At 47.1% G+C, this 16,754-nt stretch overlaps 1 protein-coding gene and 1 long non-coding RNA gene across 11 annotated transcripts in view; one reads left to right on the top strand and one right to left on the bottom strand.

Moving 5' to 3' along the window:
* The window catches only part of LOC121020658 (uncharacterized), a 23,138-nt gene extending 12,678 nt beyond the window's left edge, over window positions 1–10,460 (bottom strand). For 2 of the 3 annotated variants that reach the window (XR_005786257.1, XR_005786258.1), the window contains exon 1: window positions 10,196–10,459. This is a non-coding gene — a long non-coding RNA (uncharacterized LOC121020658). Of the gene's footprint in view, window positions 1–10,195 lie in introns of all 3 variants that reach the window. The other variant, XR_005786259.1, reaches the window with a different exon arrangement.
* Window positions 10,461–10,750: 290 nt separating this feature from the next.
* UBE4B (ubiquitination factor E4B) overlaps window positions 10,751–16,754 on the top strand; it is a 125,549-nt gene continuing 119,545 nt past the window's right edge. For 2 of the 8 annotated variants that reach the window (XM_040460755.1, XM_040460754.1), the window contains exon 1: window positions 10,763–11,451. In XM_040460755.1, coding sequence (XP_040316689.1) covers window positions 11,428–11,451 — 24 coding nt within the window. In that variant the 5' untranslated portion in view covers window positions 10,763–11,427. Of the gene's footprint in view, window positions 11,452–16,754 lie in introns of all 8 variants that reach the window. The other 6 variants (XM_040460757.1, XM_040460750.1, XM_040460749.1 and 3 more) reach the window with 6 other exon arrangements.

Genomic DNA, 16,754 nt, shown 5'->3' on the forward strand with positions numbered 1-16,754 from the left:
GGGGGTGGCAGAAAAAAAGGGAGACACAGAATCCGAAGCAGGCTCCAGGCTCTGAGCTGTCACCATAGAGCCTGATGCAGGGCTCGAACTCAGGAACCGTGAGATAACATGAGCCAAAGTCCAACGCTGAACCGACTGAGCCGCCCAGGCGCCCTGTCCACTCCTTGCTTCATTAATGTTGGGAGTTCCCCCAGCTCAGTCCAGAGACCTCCTCTCTTGCTGTAATCACCCGTGGAGTGATTTCATCCCATCTCATGACTAAATTTCATCTGTGCACTAAAGACGCTCAACAGATGTCTGTAGTGTAGACCTGTCTCCCAAATTCCAGGTCTATTAGACCCCACTGTCTACTTGACAACCTTACTTCACAGTCTCATGCGTATCCTAGATTTTTTTTTTTTTCTAAATTTTTTTCAACGTTTTTTTTTTATTTTATTTTTGGGACAGAGAGAGACAGAGCATGAACGGGGGAGGGGCAGAGAGAGAGGGAGACACAGAATCGGAAACAGGCTCCAGGCTCTGAGCATCAGCCCAGAGCCCGACGCGGGGCTCGAACTCACGGACCGCGAGATCGTGACCTGGCTGAAGTCGGACGCTTCACCGACTGCGCCACCCAGGCGCCCCAATGCGTATCCTAGATTTAACATGTCCCAAACTGAACCCATTATCTTCCCCTCCCTTCTACTCCACCCATACTCCTCACCATCTCAATGAATGGTTGCTACTAATAGTTGGAGTCATCTTGACCTCCCTCTTCTTATCCATTCTCACATCCTCTCCCAAATTCTGTTGGCTCTTCCTTCACCATAGATCCAGAATCCAACCACTTCTCCCTACCTTCATTGCTGCCATCTTGGTTTGAGTCCCAGGTCCTTGGTTTGAGCCCCAGACCTTCCTTTCACCTGGACCATTCCTCTTGCCTGGATCATTGCACCTCTTGCCTAACTGGTCTCTATGCCCCTCCTCTTGCTCCCCTCAGGTCTATTTTCCACCTAGCAGAGTGATCCTTTTAAAACATAAGGGGATCAGGTCACTTCTCTGTTCAAAACCTTCCAGCAGCTCCCGTCTTAAAGAGCCACAGACGTCACCTCCTACTTGCTCTAACACTCATTCTGCTTTGGCCACACTGGCCCTGCCAGGCCTGTTCCTGACTCAGGGCCTTCTGTTACCTCTGCTCGGAATGCTCTCCCACAGATACCCCCTTGGCTCCCTTCTTCACTCCCTTCAAGTCCTTCTTCAGATGTTTCTTGCCCAGGTCTTCTCTGACCACCCTACTTAAAATGGAAACACTAATCTCAGCATTATTCCCCTTCCTGGATCTGTTTTAATCTATAGCATTTGTCTCCTTTTAATATACTATACAATCTATTTACTTATTTTATTTCCGGCCCCCCCCACCCCCCCAGCATATAAGCTCCACAGGGGCAGGGATTTTGTTTTTTATGCCGTTACATCTCTGTATCTAGTCAGTGCTCAATAAATACGTGTTGAATAGTCATGTACTTTTCTAGCTACTGGGATTTTAGCAAAACACAAGGTGGGCCAGGTCTCTGACCCCGAAGGGTTTGCATCCTCTTGGTGGGAGATGGTGTGGGGGGGGGGGAGGGAAGGCGATAAACAAATAAACAGGCAAATGAAAATATTTCCGATTTTGATGAAGTGCCACGAAAGAACTAAACGGGATATAGTAAAAGAATGACAGAGAAAGCAAGGTGACTTATGTGCACAGAAGCCACATGAGTATTCGGACCCTGTCTACCTTGTTCAGGGTGGTGACGGGACTTTCCAAGGTGGGGGTGGAGGTTCTCTATTTGGAACCTGTTGAGAAATAGGAACCTAGGAGATGCAAAAGTGGAAATTTCTAAAAGCCACCTTTATTATTAACAAAACGAGCTAAAACTTGACCCCCAAACAGGAAACACTCATGCTAAATGAGGCAGGGGCACATTTGGACAACCGACCAAAGCCTTGCCCAGAGGGACAGAGTCTGCCCCAGTTTGCTTACCACAGCTGGGAGAGGACCAGAATTTCCGCTCCCCGAAGGCAGGCAAACGGTCAGATCAAAGCACGGAGTCTAGCATTTGCAGCTCCTACCCCAAAGCCGGCAAGCAGCTAACTTCTTCGTCCTGCCCTGGAGGAGAGCGAGTTGAGCCGGCAGCATGTGGCGGGAAGTGGCATTCAAATTCTCCGTCCCTGGACACATAAGGAGGAGGACGAGCGTGTTCTGCCAGCGGGCGGACTCAGATTCCCTGCTGAGGGGCAGGAGGTGGACACAGGACTCCAGCTGTGGCCCTCTGGATCCGCCACAGTGTTTGCGAGAGGCCAGGCTTCCCCAGGGCCCGTCCCACCCGCGGGGTGCGATGCTAATTCAGGCCCGTTCCTGCAGGAGGTGGGATTTTTCCATTCGGCAACGTGGCCCAAATCTTCCTTAGAACTGCTCTGCAGAGTGAGACTCTTTCTCCTCAATGCTGCTTCCTCCCCCCTCCCCTTTCCACAGTGGCTGACCTGTAGTCAGTCTGAAAGCACCCCTCACCTTCTCTTTTGCCCCTCATCCTCCACATGTGCTTCCCTACCTCAGTTTCTCCCTCGTCTAATTCTAGCCGGGTGTCTGCCTCTCCGAGGACCACACGTACTGTATGCTCAGTGCCTAGAACAGGGCCTAAAATGCAAAGGGCTCGATAAATGTTTGTTAAATGAATTAATGCACGGATGAAGACGCGGCATTTGAGCTGAGATCTGAAGGATGAGAAGGAACCAGCCTCGCAAAAAGCTGGGGGAAGAGTCTTTCAGGTAAATGAGATGCCAAGTACGAAGAGCTGGGAGAGAAAGAGCTTGTCTTTTTTTTTTTTTTTTTAATCAGTTTTTTTTTTAAGTTTATTTTGAGAGAGAGAGAGAGAGAGAGAGAGAGAGCGAGCGCACGCAAGCGGGGGAGGGGGCAGAGAGAGCATCCCAGGCAGGCACTGCACTGTCAATGGGAAGCCCAATGTGGGGCTTGAACCCATGAACCATGAGATCCTGACCTGAGCTGAAGTCAGACACTTAACTGACCGAGCCACCCGGGCGCCCCAAGAGTTTGTCTTAGTGAAGAGTGAAGGCTGAAGCACAGGAGAAAGGGTGTGTGTGGTATAAAATGGGGCAAGAGAATCCGAGGTGGCCAAATGCCTTAGGATCCTACAAGTCATGATAAGGATCTTGCCATTTTATTCAATGGACAATGGGAATCACTGAGGGGGTTTCTGAAGGGGTAAATGACATGGTCTGTGTTTTAAGAAGGTCTCACTGCCTGTTTTCTGCAGTGGAGATTGCAAAGGGACAGGAGTGAAATGGGACCAGTGAAATAGCCCCACAGGAAGCGATGGCAGCTTGGATGCAGGGGAGTTGGAAAGAAGAAAATGGCGAGCTCATGAACACGTGGAGTACGGCCAGCTATAACTGGCTGGCAGACTGTGTGAAGGGAAGGAGAAGTCAAGGATGATGCCAAGGCTTTGGGCTTGGGCCACTGGATGGCTAATGAGGACATTCGCTCTGGGGGCAGGGGAGAGGGCAGATGCGTGGCGGGGAAGTATCTATTACACAGCCCAATACAAATATCACCGAGGCAGTTGGACGTGTCAGTGGAATTCAGGGAAGAGATTTTGACTACAAATGCATACCTGGCAATCAGCATATGCACATGCTCTCTAGAGCCGTGGGCCTGAGGGCTGCCTGGGTGGCTCAGTCAGTTAAGCATCTGACTCTTGATTTTGGCTCAGGTCATGATCTCACGGTTCTTGGGTTTGAGCCCTGCGTAGGGCTCCGTACCAAAAGTGCAGAGGCTGGTTGGGGTTCTGTCTCTCTCTACCTCTCGGCCCCTCCCCTGCTCATGCTCTCTCTCAAAATAAATAAATAAAACTTAAAAAAAAAAATAGAGCCATGGACTGGAGACTTAGGGAAGGAGTATCAACAGGGAGGAGAGGGTTCAACCTGGTGCCCTGTGGCTCTACGATATCTATCTATCTATCTATCTATCTATCTATCTATCTATCTATCTATCTTTATGCCTTTTTAGAAAAAGATTTTAAGTAATCTCTATATCCAATGTGGGGCTTGAACTTAAAACTTCAAGATCAAGAGTTTCATGCTCTACTGACTGAGCCAGCCAGGCGCCCCTTTGCAATATTTAAAGGTTGGGTGAGGAGGCAGCAAATGAATCCGAGAAAGAGCTTCCGGCGGAAAACCAGAGTGTGGGGCCTCATGGAAGTCAATATAGGGGACAGTGTTTCCCAAGTGCCCAATTGTGCTGGCTGCTGCTGAGAAGGCCAGCAGGTGTTGGGACACAGAAATGGAACTGATCTGGGCCTAATGGAGGTGACTGGTGACTCTGACAAGAGAATTTTCTCAGAATGGTATAGGAGTAAGGGAGGGCATGGAAATAATAAAAGGTATCTCTTTTGGGATGTTTTGCGGTCAAGGAAGCCTAGAAAGAAGGCATTGTTCAAAGGAGATGTAGGGTCAAGGTAGAGGTTTTTTAAAAACTTCATCCCCGGGGCGCCTGGGTGGCTCAGTCGGTTAAGCATCCGACTTCAACTCAGGTCACGATATCGCGGTCCATGAGTTCGAGCCCCGCGTCGGGCTCTGGGCTGACCGCTCAGAGCCTGGAGCCTGATTCCCATTCTGTGTCTCCCTCTCTCTCTGCCCCTCCCCCTTTCATGCTCTGTCTCTCTCTGTCTAAAAAATAAATAAATGTTAAAAAAAAAAATTAAAAAAAAACACCTTCATCCTGAAGGGTTTTCTGCTTCTTTTTTTTAATGTTTGTTTATTTTTGAGAGAGAGAGAGAGAGAGAGAGGGAGAGAGGCAAAGAGAGACGGAGACACAGAATCCGAGGCAGGCTCCAGGCTCTCAGCTGTCAGCACAGAGCCCAATGCGGGGCTCAAACTTGTGAACCGCGAGATCATGACCTGAGCCGAAGTCAGACGCTTAACTGACTGAGCCACCCAGGCGCCCCTAGGGTAGAGGTTTTTTAAGTTTGTCTTCCTACAGCAGATGATGTGTCCAGCAGGGAGGGAGAAAAATCCTCCCAAAGTCCTGGACCAAAGTCCTTTAGAAGGTGGGAGGGGAGGGAATCCAGAGTCCAGGGGAAGGGGTGGATGGCAGTAGGGAAAACAGAATGTACTTCTAGATCCCAAGGGAGACCACCTGGGAGAAGATGGAGCTTTGTAGATCATTAGGAAGACACGTTTGGATCCAGTGAACTCTCTATGTGCTGGTACTTGAATAAAAGCTATTCCTAAAAGGGTTCTGGAAAAAATAAAAATAAAGCCCCCACACAATTCCTCTCCCTTTATAAAATCACAAAATCTGCCCATGGTGTACCTTTATCTTCAGTTTCGTGTTTCAGTTTGTCCTATGGTCTCCTCCTTTATCTGTCACTAGGATTAAAAAGTACTTTTGGGGCGCCTGGGTGGCTCAGTCAGCTGAGCTTCTGACTTTGGCTCAGGTCATGATCTTGTGGTTCGTGAGTTCGAGCCCCACGTGAGGCTCTGTGCTGACAGCTCAGAGCCTGGAGCCTGCTTCGGATTCTGTGTCTCCCTCTCTGTTCCTCCCCCACTCGTGATCTCTCTCTGTCTCTCTTTCAAAAGTAAACATTAAAGAAAAAAGAAAAAAAAAAAGTACATTTGCTCATTTCCAGGTAGAACTGATTTGTCTTGGGCCCTGATGCTTGGTAGCTCCCAAGAGCGGAAGACATTATTTTCCACGGTCCAAAGGGGCTGAGCTGAGGTAATGAGCAAATGGCAGACACTGAACAAAACGACAAATATGAGCGAAGTATCATGAACACGTCTGAGATGCTTTTATGCTATAGTGGGAAAGCTTCCCCTAAGGGAAGTGGTAGGACTCTAGCACTTGGGGTAAAACACAAATGTAAAAAGCACTAAAAACTGTATTCGTCCTGGAAAACACCTGGGAGTACAGTAGCATGTGACCAAAGGGACTTCATCTCTAATTTTCATGATTTTTACAAAATTACATTGTACTGACACAAAGTATCGTAGAGTTGAAGAAAAAAAAAGGGAGTAGAGTTCCCTTGGAAATGGTAAAAACGTTGATATCGTGTCCTTGTAACTCACGGAGATATTTGTGTGACAGGGATAGGACTCAGGGGAAGCAAGGTTCCTGATCATTTTCTTGTTTGACTTGGGGCAGGCCATTTAACCCTGAAAATTTTGTTCTCCCATCACAAAATGGGAGGGATATTTCTTACAATATATGACTATTGTTATGGACTGAACATCCCCAAAGTAATGGTATTACAGTGGGCTCTGGAACAACAGAGTGGTTTGGGGGTACCAACCCCCCCAGGTCTAAATTTCATGTATAACTTTTGGGGACATCTGGGGGGCTAAGTCGGTTAAGCATCCAACTTCAGCTTGGGTCACGATCTTGTGGTTTGTGAGTTCCAGCCCCACATAGGGCTTCTCTGCTGTCAGCGTGGAGCCCGCTTGAGACCCTCTGCCCTCCCTTCTCTTTGCACCCCCCCTCAAAAATAAATAAACATAAAAAAATTTTAATTTCATGTATAACTTTTGACACCTCAAAAACTGGACTATTAATAGGCTACCCAATCAGAAGCCTTCCTGATAATATAAGTGTTGATAAATATATATTTTGCGTGTTATGTGTATCATAAACTGTATTCTTACAATAAAGTGTCTAGAGAAAAGAGGTTACTAAGAAAATGATAAGAGGGTGCCTGGGTGGCTCAGTTGGTTAAGCATCCGACTCTTGATTTTGGCTCAGGTCATGATCTCGCAGTTCATGGGATCCAGCCCTGGGTCTGGCTCTGCACTGACAGTGTGGAGCCTGCTTGAGATTCTCTCCCTCCCTCTCCCTCTCTCTCTCTCTCTCTCTCTCTCTCTCACCCTCCCTCTTTCTCTCACCCTCCCTCTCTCCCTCTGCCCCTCTCCCCCCACTTGTGTACTCTCTCTCTCAAAATAAGTAAACATTAAAAACCAAAAAAAAAAGAAGGGGTGCCTCAGTGGTTCAATTGGTTAAGTATCTGACTTCGGCTCAGGTCATGACCTTGCTGTTTGTGAGTTCAAGCCCCAAATTGGGCTCTGTGCTCACAGTTCAGAGCTTCAGAGCCTGGAGCCTGCTTGGGATTCTGTGTCTCCTTCTCTCTCTGCTCCTCCTCTGCTCACACTCTGTCTCTCTTTTTCTCAAAATAAATAAACACTAGGGGTGCCTGGCTGGCTCAGTCAGTTAAGCGTCCGACTTCGGCTCAGGTCGTGGTCTCACAGTTTGTGGGTTCGAGCCCCGCATCAGGCTCTGTGCTGACAGCTCAGAGCCTGGAGCCTGTTTCCGATTCTGTGTCTCCCTCTCTCTCTCTCTCTGCCCTTCCCCCACTTGTACTCTGTCTCAAAATAAATAAACATTAGAAACAATTTTTTTTAAAAAGAAAGCAACTAGACACATAAGGCCACATAATGTAGGATTCCACTGATGTGTCCAGAACAGGAAAATCCAGAGACAAAAGGCAGGTTACTGGGTTGCCCCCAGGGAGGAGGGGAGAGTGGAAAGTGACCTGCTCATAGGTATGTGGTCTCTTTTTGGGGTGATGAAATTGTTCTGGAATTAGTGATGGTCGTACAACCGTGAATACACTGACCTCTGCATACTTTAAATGAGTGAATTGTATGGTGTGTGAATTATATCACAATAAGGATGTTGAAAATAAGGAGTGAGAAATGAATATATTAACATCAGTGTCACCAGGAGTCCAAATTCTGGCTTACCCGGAATTCCTTTCCTGGAGAGCAGATAATTTGCAAAGCCAGTAGTGGTCTCATTTTACTCACAAATTCCTTGCATATCTAGCTGTCGGCTTACTATTCTAAGCAAGTACCAAAGGGGGAAAAATTGAAATTCTTCTAATTTTAGAATACACTCTTTAAGATTGTGGTTTAGTAAACCATCCAACAAAGTATATTCTTCGGGATGTGGCAGAATCTAGAATTTTATGATACTGCTACACTGAATGCTCAGTTTAGATTTCTACATCACAAAATATTTGTATACTTCAGAGAACAGATCGGCAATTGACAGAGTGGGGTAGGGGTGAGCGACATGGGTCAGGCGGTCAAAAGGTACAAACTCCCAGTTGTAAGTCCTGGGGATTTAACGTACAGCATGGGAGTACAGTTAACGATACTGTCTTATAGATTTGCCATACATATGTATAAAATACTGCATTATATATTGTATTGAGAATTGCCGGGGTGCCTGGATGGCTCAGTTGGTTAAGTGTCAGGCTCACATTTGGTAGGATCAAGCCCTGCATCGGGCTCTGTGCTGACAGTGCACAGCCTGCTTGGGATTCTCTGTCTCCCTCTTTCTCTGCCCCTCCCCTCCTCTCTCAAAATAAATAAATAAAATAAACATTGAAAAAGAAAATTGCTAAGACAATAATTCTTTAAAAAAATTTTTTTTAATGTTTATTTATTTTTGAGAGAGAGAGAGACAGACAGACAGAATGTGAGCAGGGGAGGGGCAGAGAGAAAGGGAGACACAGAATCTTTAGCAAGCTCCAGGCTCTGAGCTGTCAGTACAGAGCCCGACGCGGGGCTCGAACTCATGAACCGTGAGATCACGACCCGAGACGAAGTTGGACACTTAACCGACTGAGCCGCTCAGGTGCCCCAACGAAGACAATAATTCTTAAAAGTTCTCATCACAAGAAAAATACTGTAACTATATGTGTGGTGACAGATGTTAACTATCTTGGTAATTATTTTGCAAAATATACATATATCAAATCATTATATTGTAACCCTCTTGCACTGTTCGCAGGAATGCTACCTGGAGCAGGCGGTGTGGAAAAAAGAATGGGGGGGTTCCTCAAAAAGTTAAAAACAGAACTAGCCTCTGATCCAGCAATTGCACTACTGGGTATTTACGCAAAGAATACAAAAATATTAACTCAAAGGGAAACGTGAAGTTCATAGCAGCATTATAGACAATGGTCAAATTATGGAAATAGCCCGTGTCCATGGAATGATGAATGGATAAAGAAGAGGAACGGAATGGAATATTACTCAGCCATGAAAAAGAATGGAATCTTGCCATTTGTAAGGACATGGATGGAGGTATAGAGTATTATGTTAAATGAAATAAGTGGGTTAGAGAAAGACAAATACTGTATGATTTCAAGCATATTTGGAATTTAAGAAACAAAACAAATGAGCAAAGAGAAGGAAAAAAAAAAAAGAGAGAGACAGAAAGGCAAACCAAGAAGCAGACTCTTAACTGGAGAACAAACTGATAGTTACCAGAGGGCAGGTGGGTGGAGGGTAGGTGAAATAGGTGATGGGAATCAAGGAATGTACTTTGTATCATGAGCCCTGGGTGTTATATGCAAGTGCTGAATCACTCGATTGTGCACCTGAAACTAATATTACACTGTATGTGAACTAACTGGAATCCTTTTTTTTTTTTTTTTTTTTTTTTTTTTGCGAGAGAAAGAGAATGAGCTGGGGAGAAGGGCAGGGGGGGAGAGGGAATCCTAAGCAGGATCCACGCTCGGCATGGAGGCTGACATGGGGCTCGATCCCACAACCTTGGGATCATGACCTGAGCCGCAATCAAGTCCGATGCTCAACCAACCGAGCCACCCAGGCGCTCCTGAACTAACCGTAACTTAAATAAAAACAGCCCCCCAACCCACAAAACCTTATGTTGTACATCTAAAACTAATAGGATTTTAATAATTGCCTATCTCGATTTAAAAATGGTATTCTTGGGGCGCCTGGGTGGCGCAGTCGGTTCAGCGTCCGACTTCAGCCAGGTCACGATCTCGCGGTCCGTGAGTTCCAGCCCCGCGTCAGGCTCTGGGCTGATGGCTCAGAGCCTGGAGCCTGTTTCCGATTCTGTGTCTCCCTCTCTCTATACCCCTCCCCCGTTCATGCTCTGTCTCTCTCTGTCCCAAAAATAAACGTTGAAAAAAAAATAAAAAATGGTATTCTTGTGCAAGTAAGAATGATTTCTTTGACAGCAAAAGCTTTTCTCATGTCTGTGCAAGCACTTTGAAATTTTCTGGGTCTATCATTTATACTCTCAAATTTTACCGTCACTTTGGAACATGCTAAAAAAAAAAACCCCAAAAACAAACCAAAGCAGAAACTCTCTAAAAGGCAAAAGCCAAATAAATAGAAGTTGTACTTTAGAGTTTCCTTCCAGATGGGCTTTCTCGGCGGAGGTAGAAGAGGGTCCAAAGGTTTTTTTCAGAACGTGAGCGCTCAATACGTTACAGAACCGGCCCCAGCAGGGAGACGTTTTCCGTTGTCCTTTACGTGGTCTGCATCGCCGAGCCGCGAAACAGCAATCGCCTGGGAACAACGGCAGCGCGGCGGGGTCGCGGCGCAGGCCCCCGTCCCCTCCACGCCCAGCTTCCCGCCAGCCCGGCCCTCCCGGGAGCCTACCTGGACCCGCCCGCCGCGCCGGCCACCCCGGCGCCGTCGCCATGGCACCGCCCCGCCCCGCCCCCCGCGCGCCGCCAGCCCTTAGCCCCCACCTTAGCCCCCACTCGCCCCTCCCCCTCCGGGACTGCTGCGGGGGGAGGGGGTGGGGCGGGAGCGGGAGGAGACGCCAGCGAGAGGAAATCGGCGGCGCGACGCCCGCGGCCCATTGGCTGCCTCGTCCTGGGGCCAGAAGCCCCGCCTCCCTGGCGGGGATCACGTGATCCCTTTCAAAGATGGCCGCCCTGTTGTTTTGATGAATAATACTTGGTGGGGCGAGGGGGTAAGAGTAGGGGTGGAGGGGTAGGAGGATTTACTCTTCCGTCCAGAGCATCGCGAGTCCCGTCCTCCCCCTCCCCCCTGCCCGGGCTCCGGCGTGGAGGCGGGGCGTGGCCGGCCTGCTTTGGGAGGGGAGGGGCTTCCCTCTTCAGTGCTGGGCTCTGCCTCGGCGGCTCTGGGGTCGCCTTACCTCGGGGCATCCGTTCTGCAGTCCAACAGTTCCCGCCAGGGGCAAAGGGTAGGAAGGAGAGCAGGATCTGCTGGAGGAAGCACACCTGCCGTGCCACCACCGCGAAGACACAGCAGGCTCAGGGCACGAGACGAGCTGGAGACCCGAGTCCCTGGTCCGGGTAACCTGGGAAGCAGAGGGCAATAGTGGCGCCTTAAGATAACCCTGTAGCAGCAGCAGTGGCGGCCAAAGGAGGCTCCTCGGGGCACAAGCGGCTGTAGGAGTCTCTGGGGCGATTGGAGTGACCGACGCCAGGGCGGTTCAGTGCCTCTCGTGTTCTTATTTTTTAACCTCTGACTATGCAATTCTGAAACCTCCCCCATTCGGGGGACCAGACAGCCCGATAGACACCTTCCACCCTCCTCCCGCCCTGGTCACAAGAACAGAAGGATCTCTCCCTAACGCCTTTCACCATTAAGAGAAAAGCGATGGAGGAGCTGAGCGCTGATGAGGTGAGGAGGTTGGGGGACACCTTGGGAGATTAGTTGGCAACTCTTTGGCGCTTTGGACAAGGAAGGTATTGCGCCAGTGGTGCCTGGCCTTTGGGCTTGGGGAAGGAATGGAGATGACATTTTCCAAGAATAAAACGGGTCCCTGAGTGGGTCTCTGGTTGTGTTCTGTATTATCTTGCTCTCTTTCTTCATTCTGAACTCCATTTGCTTCTTTTCGAGGCTTTTAGGGTCTGAAGAAGAGGAGAGCACATCGAGGCGTTTATTCTTTTCCTCGGGGTGTTTAGGCAAGAAAGGCTACATTTACATCCAGTTAATGTGTGCGTGCACGCGCGCCTCACTGCAGAGATTTAAAAAAATAATTTTGGGTGGAATTAGAATGTCTGGGTGTGTGTTTTTAAAGGCAGTATTTGAAATCCCAGGTATGTGTGGCTGTTGCATTGCATAAGTTGATTAAACAGACGTCTGTGTTTGGGGGTGGCCTACAGACAGATTCTTTGGTATTTAACAAAATATACATCTAAAAAGCTCAGTGAATTCCAGTTAAATTCTGCAATTTAACAGGTACTAGTGACCTCTGGCACACTTCTCTTTCATTCTGCCTTTCTCCAGTTTTTGGCCCTTTCTAACTTGTGTTCTGTGCAGGAAGCAAATGGAAGGAAATGACTTTTAAACTCCCATTATCATTTCTGGAAGGAGTCTTACAGATGCCTTTCTTGATGTTTTAGAGATCATTTCATAAGGTTGTCCTAAAAACGGTGGCAATTAGGGTACCAGGAATTTTCTGCGATCCTACTGACTTCGATCCCTTCCTTTTTACAAATTGGGAGCTTCCCCTTCAGGATCCCTGCTGGCCTCCCTCTCTTCAGCATACCTCCTTGTTTCTTTCACTAGTTCATATAACACTTTCCTACAGTGAAAGTAGCTATCCGTCAGGTTGGCTGTGCTATACAACATACATGCTTTAGTTTCAGCTAGCGTAGTCAATATATTTAGTTAGGGACTACAGTTCTCCAGGGATGCAGCATGCAAGAGGTGAGTTCAAGTGTCAGCTAGGAACGAAAACAAATAATTTTGTGGGTCATGCTCCTTGGCTGTTTGGAAAGTCAGGATGGCTCATTCTGTGTTACTGACTCTATTTTCTCAAATACGTCAGGAATGTAATCGTAACTAAAATTAGAAGAATATTGAACAGTTTCCTTCCTTGGGGTGGTAACTCTCAAGAGATCCCTTAGAGGCACTCTGGTTTAGGTAATTTTTACCACCCCTCCCGTGTCCCCTTTCTTTAACATCAGTGTTAATGGGTAATGTCTCTTAAGGCAAAAAGTTTGTGTTTTTAGTAGTCCTTTGCTTCCCGAAATTATTTTTTTCGTGACGTTCTCTAAATCGTCATACTGGAGATTTCACCAAGAAATTGTTTTCAAACAAATGAAGCACCATATAATCTGAACGGTGGTACTTCACTTTACCCAGTTCTTGAGGAAGTTGTAACTTTTTTGCGACCACAGAGGAACAAATGTAATCATTGTGGGAGGAGATCAGAAAAGCATTTTTCAGGTTCAAAAGAATATTGAAATAAGTGTGAAAACTTAAATTTACTAATATTAAATCAACATAAAGTTATATTCGACAGTTAGGTGGCCTGAACGCAGAGGAACCGTTCGGTAGCTGTTAATATACTCTCAGTGGAAGCTAGAACAAAGTTTTTTGGGGAAAAAAAATCTTAAGTTTCTTTTTTGTTGTTGTTGTTAATCCATTTCCTTAATTCTGGGATTAAGTGAACAATGTCTCAAGACATTTCCAGAATTTTTGCCTTGTATTGTTATTCTCTTGGTGGAAACTCTTGTCACAGATATGATAGGGGACCTTCATTTGAATGTTAGAGAGTGTAGAAAGTAATACATTCATATTGCTGAAAATTCAAACATACATCTCAGGGTGAAAACAGGTAAGACAGTGATCTTTCAGGCTAAATTAGGAAATCAGGTAAGGCAGAGTTTTATCTCTTAACAAAATGGAAATGTGTGAGAATACGGTCTCTGGAAAATAGAGGTTGATATAACCAGCCTGGAAGCTTCAGATTTTACATTATGTGTACTTTCTGGTCCCTCTCATAGATCAGCTAGAGTTCTTACCCTTTTCTTCTCTTGTGCTAAGTACAGCCTGTCTTTAACTTCCTTGCTGTTTATTGTTTATGTAGCACATTACAGTGAGTTCACTGCTTTATGGAGTAGATCCATGACTAAGTTCATTCCCTTCAGGAACCTACATTCCAAGGCTTCACTATTTACATTACATTCCGTATGTACACTACTCAGACTTGTTTTCCATATGCCAAGATGATGCTATGAGTAGGGCAGGGCAGGTATTGTAAACTGTGTTCAACTATAGTGATGAAGTTGCGTTGAGATGATTTGCTTTTTCCTTTTCTTTCATTCTTTTTTTTGGGGGGGGGTTGCTAAATCTTCTTTATGACCTAGTTCATCTTCAAGATGGCTGGCTGGGATAGTTAGGGTGTGGTCAAGGTTTTGGAAGAGGGGTAAGTAAGTCTTCCTTCCGAAATGCAGAATATGTGACCGTGCACTTTTTAGCAGTGTTCTTTGGGTGGAAAGGGACCGGCGTTTATTAACAGCCTTAGAAGCCTGCTCAGTGCCAGGCACTTGACAGACACTGTCTCATTAAATAAAACAGTGTGACCAAGGGGTGCTCGGGTGGCTCAGTCCCTTAAGTGTCCCACTCTTGATCTCGGCTCAGGTCATGATCTCGTGGTTCGTGAGTTCAGACCCCCGTTCTGTCAGTGCAGAGCCTGCTTGGGATTCTGTCTCTGTCTCTCTCTCCCTGGCTCTCTTTCTCAAAAAAACAAAAACAAAACAAAGCCGTGCCATCAAGCAGTCCTTACCTTTTCCTTATTTTACAGGTGAGGCAGCTGAGATTTAGGTTAACTGACTTGTCCGTAGTGACCTGGCTTCGAAGGTGACAGGGTTGGAATTCGGACCCGAGGTGCCCGATCTGAAAGCTCTTTCTGCTACATTGTATTGCCTAACAACAGGCAATAAAGTCACTGCAGCTTCCATACACGTATCCTACTAACATGCTTGATCTACGTAGTTTTTCTGTAGAAGTGTTGTTTTTCATGAATGCATTCATGAGGTGATCGAGTTGATAGTCTTTTTGGTACTGACTCTTTTTATCACGCACCTCCAAAATGGTTCACTCAGGAAACATTTTTTTTTTTTTTTTTTTTTTAAGATGCCGTGTATTCCCAGAGATGCATTAGGTATGTTAGGAAAGAAAACAAGACAGTCGTTTTTCTGGAAGAAATTATGATTTAACTGGGGGATGGGGATGGAGGTAGAGATAAGTAGGAATCCAGCAGTTACAGTGCAGGGCGCTAAGTACTGGTGTGGAGGGATGCACAAGGCATCAAGAAAAACAAGAAGGGACCCCTGCTAGGGCAGTGTAGTAGTGAAGACTTTCAGGATAAGGTGATGCTGAAGGCTGAGCAGTGGTTGCCAGGCAATGGCAGGGAGACTGGGGAGCCCAGGAAAAAAGTGAGCAGTAGTGGGACTGGGGACAGGAGTTTGCTGGGGGGGGGGGGGGGCGGCGGGGGGGGGCGCGTGGTTGCAGGTGGCCCAGCACCAGATCTTGGAGGGTTTTCAGAAGTACCTAGGAGTTTGAACTTCCGCAGTAAGACTGCAAGAAGCCTTTGAGAAATGGTAAGAGGTTAGAAGGATACCTGGCAAGGGGTGTAAAAGTGGGTTGGAAGAAGGTGGCTGCAGGCCGGGGGCCAGACGAGGAGGCTGGTGTCGCTGTCTAGCAGCGAGGAGTGGGAGTCGAAGGGAGGCATTGGCAGTGGGAGTGGAGGAGGGCAGACCCCAGAAATGCTGAGGATCTAAGTTAACGCACTTGGAGTTGCAGTGATTGGATTGATAGAAAGGAGGCGGGGTGGGGGAGGAGAGAAGAAGTCGATTCCTTGGTTTCTGGCTTGAGAGAAGGATGGATGGGGGGGTGGGGGTGGGGAGGGGGCCTGAGGAATTCCAGACAAGGAGCAAACAGGTATTTGGACCATTGAAAGATGAGTCAACATAGAGAGACCCCCACCCCGGCCTTTCTACTCTGACATCTCTGTCTCTGATCTTTTCTTTCTTTGTAACAGGCCTCAGAACCTAAGCTTACTTTTCCCCCACGATAGATCATTGCTGCCACTCACTTTATAATGAGGATTCTTCCTCAAGCCTGGGAGGAAAGTGGGATGTAGCCTCCCGGGTCCCTTCTCCACTCTTTTTGTTCATCTTAATCAAGGGACAGAGAATGGTTATGATATCAGCTAACACTTATTCAGTGCTTAATATGTGCTAAGCACTTAACCTGCTCAGCAAGGTTGGTAATGTCACCCCATTTTACAGATAAGAAAGTTGAGACTAGTGGAAATTCAGTAACTTGCTGAAAAACATAGAGCTAGGAAGTGGCAGAACCCTGGATTTCTAATCCAGGGTCTGATTCCAGCGTTCTTTTTTTTTTTTTTTTTTTTAATGTTTATTCATTTATTTTTGAGAAATAGAGTACAATAGCCGTGGAGGGACAGAGAGAGAGAGGGAGACAGAGAATCCAAAGCGGGCGCTGTCAGCACAAAGCCCGACGCAGGGCTCGAACCCATGAACCACGAGTTCATGACCTGAGCCCAAGACAGACGCTTAACTGACTGAGCCACCCAGGCGCCCCCTGATTCCAGTGTTCCCAATTCCTTTACTAAACTACCTCCAACACAGAAATAATCTGAGCAAGTTTGTAATCTTTACAGCATTTTAACTGTCCCTTTTGAGTTATTGCCCTACTTATTGTTAAGAGTGGAGCTCGTCAAAATGCCCCTGTGTTCTCGTAGGGGAAGAAGACAGAAAGACTTCTGATGGGAGGCTCTTGGGTCTTCGGGCCTTTGCTTGGTACAGAGTGCATTTTCCCACAAGGTGCTTACAGTATGTCTAGGTGGAGGTGTCTTCCCGAAAGCAGCTCATTGAACCATATTTACTGTTTACTTGCCGCGTGGTAGACACCACAGGAGCCCTGCCTGGATGGAACTTCCTTCCGGTGGGAGGAAACCTCATAGACGGCTGGTTCCACAGGGGATGTCATTTGGTGATGAGCCTATGAAGAGAAACCAAATGGGCAAAAGGGGTGGAGAGTAGTGGGGATGTGGAGCGTGTGCAGTTTTAGGAGGTGGCTTTTGAATAGAAATCTTAGGGATGACATGGGGCTCTTGGGCGGCTCAGTCGGTTGAGCGTTCGACTCTGGCTCAGGTCATGATCTCC

The sequence above is a fragment of the Herpailurus yagouaroundi genome, unplaced genomic scaffold (genome assembly GCF_014898765.1).
Source record: "Herpailurus yagouaroundi ecotype Mexico unplaced genomic scaffold, PumYag 77, whole genome shotgun sequence".
NCBI classification, from domain to species: domain Eukaryota; kingdom Metazoa; phylum Chordata; class Mammalia; order Carnivora; family Felidae; genus Herpailurus; species Herpailurus yagouaroundi.